The following is a 13,616-nucleotide window of genomic DNA, read 5'->3' on the forward strand; positions in this document are numbered from 1 at the left end:
TTCCCAATATTCCCATTTTGGGGCACCCTCACTCTAATCCTCCTTTGGTCCCCCCCGCCCCTGCGCTCTAAAGGTAATCCCTCTTTTAGGGATTACACTAGGTTCTCTAATCCTCTTCTTGGTCATTCCTCTACCTAGCCACACTGCAACTCAACCATGAGGTCCTGGCGTTCAGAATCCATTCTTATGCCCTGCCCTCAACCTTCTCCGAGCCCCTTTCTTTTAGCTTTCCCAGGTCTGAGGAATGTGCCAGAGAGCCTCGATTTATGCAAAAGTTAAACAACAGAATTCTGACTGTGTTTTTCTGGTTAACTATTGAGACCCACAGTTGGGAAATTTGCAGCCGAATTTCGGTCTTCTCTCTTTGAGGAAGGAACCCGCGGATCAACTTGACCTCTGATTCTTGGCAGCAGCAGCCCCGACTGCGCAGTAACGTTGAATGAACGAACGAATGAATGGATGAATGGGCTACGTCTGCGCAGAGCCTCTGTTACGTCGCCCACTGGTGCGGGCGTGGCCGCGGATAAGAGGCCTGCTGGGCGCCGGCCACCCAGTCCCAGTCGCACGCGGCAGCATCGGCCACGAGCGCCAGAGCTCCGCACCGCCCGCGCCGCCTCCCCCACGTCCCTGCCCCTACGCGGCGCGTCACTTCCGCCACCCCCAGGCCGGGGCTGGGGCGGGGAACGCGGGGGAGGGGGCCGGAGCCGAGGGAAGCCCGCCCGCGCCCGCGCCCGAGCAGGGACTACATTTCCCGAGGGGCCTCGGCGGCGGCGGCGGCGGCGGGCGCGGCAACGTCCCCCGGAAGTGGAGCCCGGGACTTCCACTCGTGCGTGAGGCGAGCGGAGCCGGAGACAAGACCAGAGGCCGTACTCGGGATTTGACAAGATGGCCGGGCTGCCCCGCAGGATTATCAAGGTAACCGCCCGGGCTGGCCTCCGGCTGCCTGCTTTGCTCTTGTGCGCTCAGCGGACAGGACAGCATCGCCCCTCGCTCCCTCTGGCCTGCAGTCCGCGCTGGAAGGCCCGAGGCAGAGCGGAGAGGGTCCGGCCGCAGCGGCGAGGGAAGTCGGGCGCTGGGGAGGGGGCGCAGGGGAGACTTCCGGCCGCAGTGGGGCACTCCGGCGGCGGGGATCGGGGGCTGCTAGGCGGCCGTCGGCCGAGCGGGGCAGGCCTGGCCTGCGCCCTGGCGGAGGGTGGGGCCGCGGGGTTGCGGTGTTCTGGGCTCGCGCCGCCGCGGGCCTCCGCGATCTCTCAGACCACCCGAGAGCGAAGACCGCGGGCGCGCGGGAATCGCGGCGGGGCGACTCTGGGTGGGGGTTGTGGCTGGACTCGGCCTCGTATCCCCGTCTCGGCCCGGGCGGGAGGGCGGGGTGCGGCAGCCCCAGGTTCAGAATGAATGAACCGGGAGGGTGAGGCCGGGCGGGGCCCTGTTCCCCGGGAGGCGGCTCCGGGAGGGCCGCGCGTCCTGCGGCCGCCGGCACATGCTCGCCCCCGGCCGCCGGGGTCAGGGGACCTGGGGGATCCGCGCCCTGCCGCCTTCGCTTCCGCGAGCTTCTCTTCTTTAAATGCATTTCCGTTCGTTATCTCCGCGAAGTGATTTTACTCTGGTTGGCAAACTCTTTCGGAGCGTTTTCTTTTCAGAGGAAATAGTTTAACACAAGAGCAGGCCGGGGTTGGGGGGTGGATTGCGGCACAGGTATGGGGGCCCTCTTGAAATTTTTTACCTCTCGATTTTGTACGCTTTATTAAACCGTTCTTCGGCTGTTCCTGAATACATACTTTGACAAGTACGAGTGGAACCATGAGAAATTCGATATCTTGCTTTTGTAAATTGTTTAACAAATTCTTTTTCATCAAGTCCTCAGATGCGAAATGTTACTTGCAACCCACAAAGCCAAAAAAAAAAAAAAAAACCAAAAAAACCAAACACCTTGAGATTTTCGGTTAGTGTTAGTGAAGGAAATTAGTTGAACTTCTGTATTGCTTAATATGCGAGTTAAAGTTCCTAAATTGCAGCATCATTTTGCTTGCCATAACCTGGTAAGCGTGTATTTAATCTAGTTTATCCTTGAAGTTTAGGGGGGAGATGCATGCTAAGTGATTGACCTGTTGAAGGATGTGTAGTGCTTTGAGCAGTTGCAGTGAGTTATATTTGAGAAGCGGGTGTCTCTGACGCAAAATTGCTTGATAAGACGTGTTTTGTAAGGTAGAAAGTCTCACAGATTACAGAAGTAGAACAGTCATTGTGTGCTGGAGTCTAACGATGTGCAGTGTTGTATAAAACCTTCATTTGTTGTATTAAAAGGTTTGTATTAGACTCTGTCCAAGACAGTTTAATGGGTGTGTGTATTGGAGGGTCCTTACAATGTGATTTCAGTTGTAATGCAATCGCATGGCCCCAGTGATCCTGTTTATGGAGGCCCCCGCTGAAAATGAGGGGTGGAGGATGGAGCTGTGTACCAAATATCCTTGGATTTTTACTTACTGTTCTTTAGGTCATCAACTAAGTACACAGTACACATTGACATTCAAGGTAATTCCCCTAAGTGTGCAGTGAACTAAAGGCTTTATGTATACTTTTCCATTTTTGCTTAACGCTGGAGATATTCTACAATTATTTGAAAACCTTGGATGGAAAACTAAATTCTGTGTGACCTTGTGTATAAACTTACAGTTATGTATAAAGCAGTAAATTGAAGACCTCATCATTCAGTTCATTTGGCGCACAGTGACTTAGTTTACAGTGGACTTTTATGTTTTACTGTTTAAACCAAGACAATGATAATTCATATATAATCTTAATTTTACAGTCATCTTGATAGTATCTCTCTAATGAAAGATGACTTGGAGTTCTGGTGTGGCTCAGTGGTAATGAACCCGACTAGTATCCATGAGGATTCTGGTTCGATCCCTGGCCTGCCCAGTGGGTTAAAAGATTCCGCCTTGTGGTGAACTGTTGTGCAGTTTGCACATGTGGCTCGGATCCCGAGTTACTGTGGCTTTGGCTTAGGCCTTCAGCTACAGCTCCTATTTGACCCCTAGCTTGGGAACTTCCATATGCCTCAGGTGCAGCCCCAAAAAGACAAAAAAGAAAAAGAAAGGAAGATAGGTGCTTTGATTAGGTGGTTTTACTTTAATGCCATTTATAGGGAAAATAACTGTTTTCTCCAATCCCTAGGAAGGATTTAAAGGTGGTAGTGTTTTTTTTCTAGAGCATATGCATATATTATGTAGATGTCTCCATAATCAACAAAAATGTGTGTGTATGTATATTTATATTGACATTTATTTATTTTTTGTTTGTTGCTTTTTAGGGCTGCACCCGCGGCATGTGGAGGTGCCTAGGCTAGGGGTCCAGTTGGAGTTACAGCTGCCAGCCTATGCCACAGAGCATCACATCTGCGCCGTGTCTGCAACCTGGATCCTTAACCCACTGAGCAACCTCATGGTTCCTAGTCAGATTCGTTTCTGCTGTGCCACAACAGGAACTCTATAAGTTTATATTTTTTTATATCAGAATTTTTAAAAAACCAATTGTCAACCACAGTAAAGGTTTTAGGTGGAATATGGTGGTGGTGGTAAGTGGGTATACCACACTGCTGTCCTGAATGATGGGAACATACCATCTGCATCGGACAGTGAGGTGCCTTCACCTCAAAATGGGCATTATTTACATTTGCAAAATTCTTCAACCTTTTGGTACCTGCAGACACCTGATAAAGTAGAAAATATGTTTAATAGTCTAGAACTCCATTCAAGGGACTTTCTCAGGGCCTTAAAGCTGGCAAGAGGCAGAACTTGGATCTTGACCCAGTGTGACCTTCTTCTGCCTCTTATTGTCATGAAATGACATAATAAATATAAAACAATCGTGACTGTACACATATAGGATTTTTTTTTTTTCATCCTTCTAGGGCTTCACCCATGGCATATATGGAGGTTCCCAGGCTAGGGGTCTAATCAGAGCTGTAGCTGCTGGCCTATACCACAGCTACAGCAATGCCAGATCAGAGTCGCGTCTGCAACCTATACTGTAGCTCACGGCGACACCAGATCCTTAACCTACTGAGCGAGGCCAGGGATCGAACCCACAACCTCATGGTTTCTAGTTGGATTCATTTCTGCTGCACCATGGCAGGAACCTCATAAACTGATTTTTTGAATTACCATTTACCTAGTTTCTGTCCCACTTGGATTCCCATTGCCAATCCAGTAGCAAATTCTTTATATTTTTCAAATTATATCCTGACTCAGACACATTTCCCTACCTGAAATGACTGTTCAGTTCCATCATTTGTTGTCTGCCTGCCATATTGGCCTCCTTATAAACATCAGCTAGTGTTACTTTTGAAAATAATAGATCTTGTCACTCACCTGTTCAGAACTCCACAAAGGTTCTTCATCACACTTAAAATAAAATTTTGCCAGCCCTCCATGCATCTGGGGTCTGCCTGCCTCTGAGATCATCTCCTGCACTTCTCTCCCTGGGTCCCTCCCTTGCAGCCACCCTGTTGCTTTGCTGAACCCCGAACAATAAAAGGCTCCACATGTTCTAGGTACAGGGTTTTCCTCTGTTTATTGCATTGCTTGCTCTGTCATATTATTTAGTTCTTGGCTTACATATCATATCCTCAGAGAGGTTTATCTTAACTGTCCTAAAACACAGTCCTCCTCCCTCCCCCTTAGAGGCTCTTTATTCCTGTATTTCCCTCCCTTCTGTATAATAGTTGTCACTACTCAAAGTTATATAACTTAACTGGTTGTCACTACTCCCACTAAAGCTCCATGAAAGCAGGGATTCTTTGATGATTTTGTCATTGCTCAAAAGCTTCAAACATGTAATCTACAAATTTAATGTCTAGATACTGAAATATAACTGATTGCATGAATGAATAAGTTTCAATTTCTTTGGAAGAAATTTTTAGGAGAGTTATTCTATATGATAGGACATTGTTACTGCTTAGTAGATTCTGTTGAATCTATGTCTGAGCTAAACGTTTCTAATCCTACTCATAAATTTATTTAAAAAAATTAGTCTTTTATTTTGTTGACTAGGAGATACATAGAACACCTTTGAAAGGTTCTAAAGGGTACATAGAGGAAAAATAAGACTCTCTCCTCTCGCATTCTAGTTCCTCTCCCAGAACAACCACAACTTTTTTTCTTGTCTTTTTTTTAGGGACACACCGAGGCATATGGATGTTCCCAGGATAAGGGTGGAATTGGAACTGCAACTGCCTGCCTATGCCACAGCCACAGCAACACCAGAGATCTGAGCCATATCTTTGACCTACACTGTAGCTTGCTGCAATGCTGGATCCTTAACCTACTGAGCAGGGCCAAGGATTGAACCCATGTCCTCATGGGTACTAGTCATGTTCTTAACCTGCTGAGCCACAGTGGCAACTCCACAACCACTACTTTTATTGTATATTCTTCTTGAAAGACTACAAAGACGTAGGGCTTATATGTAGGCCTATTCCCTTCCTCCCAAGTAAATACTGTTACCTTGTTTCCCCTCCTTTGCTTCCAGATATATCTTGAAGTGACTGATTTTCTATTTTTTAAAGGGCTGCTTTGTGGAACCTTGTGGTTAGACCTTAATTTAACTATCTGCTTATTGATATATTTTAGATTGTTTCCTGTATTTTGCTATACAGCCAAAGCTGTAATGCATAGTCTTATATCTAGTGATACTTTGCACATGTATGAATTATACCGAATCTTGGCGGTTATGTGTTTAGTTAGAATTATAGGATTTTCTTTTTTTTCTCTCATTTTTCCTGGGCCAGACCTATTTTAGACTCTAAAAGTGACAGAGGGATTAAAGCTTAAAGTCACATAGGTTGAAAGGTACCTAACATAAGGGGTCTTCCTTTATCTGTCAGTAAGAACCACAGTTATTTGGGGAACAAATAAATGAGGTCTGTAGTTGAGGCCCCATCAAAAACAAATTTATTTCACCTTTACATGTTACATTGACAGGATGGCATTCTAATTTTTTTTTCTTTTTTTTGTTTTTTTGCCATTTCTTGTACCGCTCCTGTGGCATATGGAGGTTCCCAGGCTAGGGGTCCAATTGGAGCTGTAGCCACTGGCCTACACCAGAGCCATAGCAACGCGGAATCTGAACCGAGTCTGCAACCTACACCACAGCTCACGGCAACACCGGATCCTTAACCCACTGAGCAAGGCCAGGGATCGAACCCGAAACCTCATGGTTCCTAGTCAGATTCATTAACTTCTGAGCCACGACGGGAACTCCAGGATGGCATTCTAATTCTTAAAAACTTAATATGATCTGACTTTGTATTGTGACTTGAGTTTTTTTTTTATTTTAATAATTTTGATTTTTACATATACAGATTTTTTCCTGTCCCTGTTTAAAAGTCATTCACTTGATATATATTCTAGTACGTAAGGTAGTTTGTAGTAAGAAAACCAAATCAGAAAGCTGACCCTGGAGTTCCTGTCGTGGCTCAGTGGTTAACAAATCTGACTAGGAACCATGAGGTTTCAAGTTCGATCCCTGGCCCTGCTCAGTGGGTTAAGGATCCTGTGCTGCCACATGAGCTGTGGTGTAGGTTGCAGACGTGGCTCAGATCCCGCATTGCTGTGGCTGTGGTGTAGGTCTGCGGCTACAGCTCCGATTAGACCCCTAGCCTGGGAAAAGAAAACTGACCCTTTTTTAAAGCCCTGAAAATCTTTGGCTGATAATGTTTTTTTACCATTGGGTGAAAAAAAAAAAAAAAAAAAAAAAAAAGACATGAAAAACTCACCATGGTGAAGATGGACTTTTTATAAATTGTAGTTAAAATATCTTTAGGCAGCAGATAAAACTTGTATAGTAAAAATTTGAGTAGAAACTGTGGTTTTTAGTTCCTTTGGTCATCTCAATTTAAGAATTTTCTGACTCTTCCTAGGACAGTAAACTATATTTTTTTGCGCATGCTTCTGGAGATTCAGGTTCTTGATAAGCTTATTTGTGAATCCTCTTGGTCTCCATGGATTCCAGGCTAAGAATCCCTGAACTACTTCTAGTAGTGATTAAACTTTTAGGCTGTATGGATATTTAATATACGAGCTAACATTTTGATTATGGAATGTAGGTATAATTGAAAGGAAGTTAAAAATAGCAGTCAGTTATTTTTAAGCTCCTCTTTGTCAAGCACTTTCTTCAGTATAGATTGATGAACTCTCACACAATAGAAATTGAGTTTTGTCACATTGTTAGGTACTTCCTGAGTATCTAGCATGCTCAGTAATGATAGCAGAGATTTGATGCATTTGCTTTGTGGAAGTTCTGAGTTTCTTCCATGACTTACAGCCATACGCAGTGGAGAGCACTGTTCTTTGCCTTCTCTGATGAGGAGATGGTAGGCCAGAGAAGTTGGATGACGAGGATTCCTGGCTTGTGAGGCAGTATCCTTTTCCCCTCTGTCGAACCTGTGGTTTGTTTACCCACGGGTAAATGGATATAAGAAGAAAATTAGGGATTCTGAACGTACATTTGAATCTGTTGCTGTGAGTTATGGATGCATATGCACTGTAGAAATAAATAGCAGACCCAAGGAAATGAGGATGGCATCCAGCAGGGGCTGTGGACTTGGCAGTTGTTGTCATCATAGTTCTGATGTGGGTGCCTAATTACTAAGTTATATAATTGTATTTTCTAAAAACAAAGTGGATCTGAAAGGCATAGTGTATGTAGTAATGTTACATCAAGAAATCAGAGTTCTTTTTTTTTTTTTTTTCTTCCTGTACCAGAGCTGAGTTGGACTGGTGTTACACAGTTGCAGTTTTCTTTGCAGGTGTGGTATATGGAGGGCATGGACGTGGATATGCAGAGTAGGAGATGAATAATGGGGAATCAGTTAATTTCAGCTGAAATCTTAGTAACTTTAAAAAATGCTTCCCAATTTTTTAAAATGTTAAGTGCAGTCATCTTTAATTTGTAGATGAGATCGTATGTAGGACCACCAGAGTCTAGGAGAGTGGGATCTGTGGCCCTGGTATCTCTGGGGACAGAAACCATTAATGTGTGGTCAGAAGAACTGGATAGTTGGTTAAGAGCCCTTATTGTCAACAGAAAAAATTACATTACCTAATTTTTTAAGAGCTATACAACACCATTTAGGGCATTGTCTGTCTGTCAAAGTCTTGGATGTAGCCATTCTAAAATTCCTTAGGGATAATGAGGCATAGAAATTTTTATTATTCTGACTTGGCTTGTAACTAAGATGCTTCTGAATAATTGGGATTCGGCTATAATTTAAAGTATTTTAGGCATTGGTTTTAGAATTTAATGTTGAAATATTTTGCTTTTTTTTTTTTAAATATGATTAGCTATTTCTTCAGCTTTTCAAACTCCTTCAGTTTTCAACACCATAACAGTATGTCACTATCAAAGGTTTGGTCTGTTTTGGACAAAAACTATTTTCAAAGTCTTTACAGTCTAGTGATTGAAGGCATTGTGGTCAAGAAAATACTAGAAAGAAATGTAACAAATGTTATCTTTGTGTCTTGAAAGTATGGTTCCTTTTTATTTCTTTACAACTTTCTAGGATTTCTTTATAGTTTATACTAAGGAAAATGTTATTACTGTAAAGTCACTGTGCTTGGTTTTTTTTTTTAAATAAATTTTATTGCAGTATAGTTGATTCAGAAAGTTGTGTTAGAGTCAGATGTATAGCAAAGTAAATCAGTTTTACGAATGCATATATCCATTCTTTTTCAGTCATTTCCCATATAGGTTTTACATAATATTGAGCAGATTACCCTCTATTATACAGTAGGTCCTTGTTTCCTATCTATTTTATATATGGTAGTGTCTATATGTCCATCCCAACCTCATTATTTATCCTCCTGCTCCACACTTCCCTTTGGTAGCCGTGAATTTCGTTTAAAAATCTTTGAGCCTGTTTCTGTTTTGTAAGATCTTTTGTGTCACTTTTCTTAGATTCCACATATTAGCGATTTCATGATATTTGTCTTTCCCTGTCTGAAAGTCACTGTGTTTGTAGTGACCTTTAAGGACCATTGGGATTACCATCCTCTTTGCCTTTTTTTTTTTTTTTTAACCTTTTACTGTAGGGCAGGGGCAAAAATGGCTTTAGTAAGCTAGTAAAAGCCCAAGGCCAAATTCAGTCTTCAGACTGAGATTTGTCTGTCTTTTTATTATCTATTCACAAAACATGTTTCAGTTCAATTAAATGGACATTTATTGAATGCGCAGTATGAATTCACTAAGCCAGGTGAACAAGATAGGCATCCTGATTAGTGAAAAACACAGTTGTGAAATAAGAAATTACAGTGAGGTGTGTTGTGAGAGCAGGAATGAAATATTTGGGATTTATCCTAGTCTAAGGAAAGGTATTTGTTGAGGAAGTATTTTTAAATTTGAAGAGAAGGAGGGAAAGTCAACAAATGGAATGGCAGTTATGAAAGCAGAAAAAGGGGTGGGGGGTGGAGAATATGCACAGCATATTCCAGAAACCCAGTATGTGTGGTGGGGAGTGTTTCATTGTAGTTTAATTAGAGGTTTTCGAGCAAGTGAGTCCCTGTTTAGTAATACGGTTTGCCTTAAGATGGCATGCCTCTTCCGGGGTGGCATATTCCTCTCCTCTCCTAGGTCCCTGCATTTGGGGAAGTTTGGGGTTCTAGCGAGAAGGAACTAAAGAGAAGGTAGGAAAATATATTTGAGGTGTCATCACATCAGACCATAACCACTCTAATGTGAGTTTCAAAGAAAATTTTTTTCATTCAGTAAGCCTAAAAATAGAATTATCTTACACTTGTTATATGAATTGAATTTTGTGTGTTCCACTCAGGAAGGGTATTTGTGCCTACTTAATTTCCACACTTGCCTTTAGAGAGAGTAAGGAAACATGCTTTTCTAATAAAAGTCCCGCCTATACCTACACATACTGTAGTTCTTGCCTTGGCTGTTTTTTTTCTTTTAAAGTTTGTTTTATGGCTGCGTCGTGGCATATGGAAGTTCCCAGGCCAGGGATGGAATCTGAGCTGCAGCTGCGGCCACACGGATCCTTTAACCCACTCTGCTGGGCCAGGGATTGAACCCGTACCTCTTCAGAGAATGAGCTGCTACAATCTGATTCTTAACTCACTGCACCACAGCAGGAACTCCACTGCTTTTTTAAAAAGCCATTTTATTTTACAGTTGGAGGCACAGTGATTTATAGCTGTAAAGCTTGAAGTTTTTTACCTTCGGCAATAAAAGAGCTATCCTTATTAAGTGATCCCCACTCTGTCTCCCTGTCTTTATTTTTGTGGTTCAGATAAGGGTTAAGCTAAGGCTATAATCTCCAGTCAGGTTCCAGCCACTTGATTAGAAAGAGATCTGAACACTTGGCCAAACCTTGCTTATTTCTTTTTTATTTTATTTTATTATTTCATTTCATTTCATTTCAATTTTATTTTAATTTGATTTTATTTTATTTGTGTCTTTTTGCCTTTTCTAGGGCCGCACCCGCAGCATATGGAGGTTCCCAGGCTAAGGGGTTCAGTCGGAGCTATAGCCACTGGCCTACACCACAGCCACAGCAATGCCAGATCCGAGTCGCATCTGCGACCCACACCACAGCTCACAGCGACGCCAGATCCTTAACCCTCTGAGCAAGGCTAGGGATCGAACCCACAACCTCATGGTTCCTAGTCGGATTCGTTAACCACCAAGCCACGACCGAAACTCCAAACCTTGCTTATTTCTTTTTTTTTTCTTTTTTTTTTTTTTTGTCTTTTTGCTATTTCTTGGGCCACTCCCTCGGCATATGGAGTTTCCTAGGCTAGGGGTCGAATCGGAGCTGTAGCTGCCAGCCTATGCCAGAGCCACAGCAACTCGGGATCCAAGCCGTGTCTGCAACCTACACCACAGCTCACGGCAAGCCAGATCGTTAACCCACTGAGCAAGGGCAGGGATCGAACCCGCAACCTCATGGTTCCTAGTCGGATTCATTAACCACTGCGCCATGACGGGAACTCCAACTTGCTTATTTCTTATCAAAATCTTTTCCATTTAGTTGGGCCGGCTGCTGATTGCATGATAGGAACTAGAAGGTATTTTCTGTGAACACTTGTTTATCATCTGAGTAGTTAGCTTATGGGTGTACATCAGAATAGCACAGCAGGTTAAGGATCCAGCGTGGTCACTGCTGCGCCATGGATTGCTGCTGTGGCTCCACATGCCTTAGGTGCAGCCAAAAAAAAAAAGAAGCCCTCCACATGATTTTAGTGTGTACTTTACAGAACCGGTGGCCTTATATGTGCTTGGCTTCAAGGCAAAGATGGGTGGAATGTGGTAGAACTAAAGTTCTATATACCACACATAGCCATACCTTTTCAAATATAGACAACAAAGGCCTCGATGGGAACGCCGAAGACCTGACATTTTGGACGGGAAACCCTTGAGATTGGTTTGAGGAAAGAGGTTTTTAAGGAGGTGACAGTTTAGCTGAATTTTGAGAGAGAAGTAGAAGGGCGGAATGGGGGGTGGTGGGCAGTGGGAGAAGAATGTTTTTCCAGGTTAGACGCGTCCAGCTCTAGGAAGATATTTAGCAGTGCCGACTGTAACGTGAGTCAGCACTTCTTGGCTTGGACCACAGACACTTCAGATGCAGTCTTTCAATTGGAAAGGTTTTTCCTTTAGAAGCGAGATTCAGGGACATGTAGTCACTACGGAAAATCCGATAAATTTGCTAAATAGATTACATGTGAAAATGATCCAGTAATTCAGATAGTTATTTCCTTTTTACTTCCTTTTGCTTTTCCAGTCTCCAGTTCATAGATAAAATGCTAAAATCTTACGGAATATGAAAAGGAAACCAAAATATTTTTTGAGATACGAATCACATATAATAAAATACATCCTTTAAATATGTATAATTCATTGGTTTTTAATGTATTTACAAAATTGTGCAACTGTCACCACTATCTAATTCCAGAACATTTTCTTCATCCAAAAAAGAAACCCTATAGCCTCTAGCAGTCACTTCTACTACCTCAGCCCCTGGCAACCACTTAGCTACTATCTGTCCCTATGGATTTACCTATTCTGGACATTTCATATGAATGGAATCACATAATAGAACCTTTTGTGTCTGGCTTCTTCTGCTTAGCATGTTTTCAAGGTTCATCCATATTGTAGTATGTATCAGTGCTTCATTCCCTGTAACATTTTTTAGCTGAAGTTTTCTAAGTAAATACTTTTTTGGGGGTCTTTTTAGGGCCACACCCACGGCATATGTAATTTCCCAAGCTAGGGGTCAAGCTGAAACTGCAGCTGCTGGCCTACAACATAGCTCATGGCAACACTGGATCAGGCCGGGATCGAACCTGCGTCCTCATGCATGCTAGTTGGGTTTGTTACTGCTGAGCCATGATGGGAACTCCTCTAAGTAAATATTTTTTTTTTTTGTCTTTTTTTTTTTTTGCCATTTCTTGGGCTGCTCCCGTGGCATATGGAGGTTCCCAGGCTAGGGGTCAAACTGGAGCTGTAGCTGCCTGCCTACGCCAGAGCCACAGCAACGTGAAGTCCGAGCCGCGTCTGCAACCTACACCACAGCTCACAGCAACGCCGGATCCTTAACCCACTGAGCAAGGGCAGGGACCAAACCCGCAACCTCATGGTTCCTAGTTGGATTCGTTAACCACTGAGCCACGATGGGAACGTCTAAGTAAATATTTTTAAGAAATTACAATGCTGAATGAAGCAGAGCAGAAGTTTTAGCAGGTAAATCTGCATTGGTTACCATAAAACTAATCACATTTGAAACCCTCATTGCTTTAGAACATTTGAGAAATATGCTTTAGCCTTGTAAGCCATTATTACTGTTTTTTAATTGTCAGCAGCCAGTAAATTTTTATCTTTAAAGATTAGGTTTGATTTCTGGACACTGAGAAATTTAGGCCAATTCTGTAAATAGTGGGTAGGGATCAGTATTGACTTTTATTTTTGTCTTATGATTAAGAAACTTTGTGTGGAATTCCTGCTGTGGCACAATGGAATCATCAATGTCTTGGGAGCGCTGGGTTGCAGGTTCCTTCCCTGGCCTGGCACAGGGGGTTGAGGATCTGGCGTTGCCACAGCTGTGGCTTAGGTCGTGACTGTGGCTTGGATCTGATCACTGGCCTAGGAACTCAGTATGCTGAAGGGGGGCCAAAAATGAAAAAAAGAAAGAGAAAAAGAACTTTTGTGGCACTGACCTAGTCACTTTCCCTGGGTTTCTGCTACTTCTAGTTTTTTGGGGGTTTTTTTGTTTGTTTTTTTTTTTTGGTCTTTTTTTTTTAGCTATTTCTTGGGCTGCTCCCGCAGCATATGGAGGTTTTCAGGCTAGGGGTCGAATTGGAGCTGTAGCCACCGGTCTACGCCAGAGCCACAGCAATGCGGGATCCGAGCCTCGTCTGCGACCTACACCACAGCTCACGGCAACGCCGGTTCGTTAACCCACTGAGCAAGGGCAGGGACCGAACCCGCAACCTCATGGTTCCTAGTCGGATTCATTAACCACTGCGCCACGATGGGAACTCCCTATTTCTAGTTTTTTTTTTTTTTTTTTTTTTTGCTTTTTAGAGCCTCACCCACTGTGCATGGCAGTTCCC

The 13,616-nt window shown here is 43.3% G+C and overlaps 1 protein-coding gene and 1 long non-coding RNA gene across 2 annotated transcripts in view; both read left to right on the top strand.

Moving 5' to 3' along the window:
• Positions 1-815: 815 nt before the first annotated feature.
• UBE2N (ubiquitin conjugating enzyme E2 N) overlaps positions 816-13,616 on the top strand; it is a 41,865-nt gene continuing 29,064 nt past the window's right edge. Inside the window, exon 1 of the mRNA XM_005664262.4 lies at positions 816-915. Within this exon, the coding sequence (XP_005664319.3) occupies positions 886-915 (30 nt within the window). The 5' untranslated portion in view covers positions 816-885. The remainder of the gene's footprint in view (positions 916-13,616) is intronic.
• On the top strand, positions 7,738-11,928 carry LOC146403572 (uncharacterized). The gene is made up of 2 exons (XR_014804487.1): positions 7,738-10,332; positions 10,504-11,928. It is a non-coding gene; the product is annotated as an uncharacterized LOC146403572 (long non-coding RNA).

The sequence above is a fragment of the Sus scrofa genome, chromosome 5 (assembly GCF_054392235.1).
Source record: "Sus scrofa isolate SSC_HxYL_T2T_F1_AM1 chromosome 5, Sscrofa_HxYL_maternal_Yorkshire_Landrace_v2.0, whole genome shotgun sequence".
Taxonomy (NCBI): Eukaryota; Metazoa; Chordata; class Mammalia; order Artiodactyla; family Suidae; genus Sus; species Sus scrofa.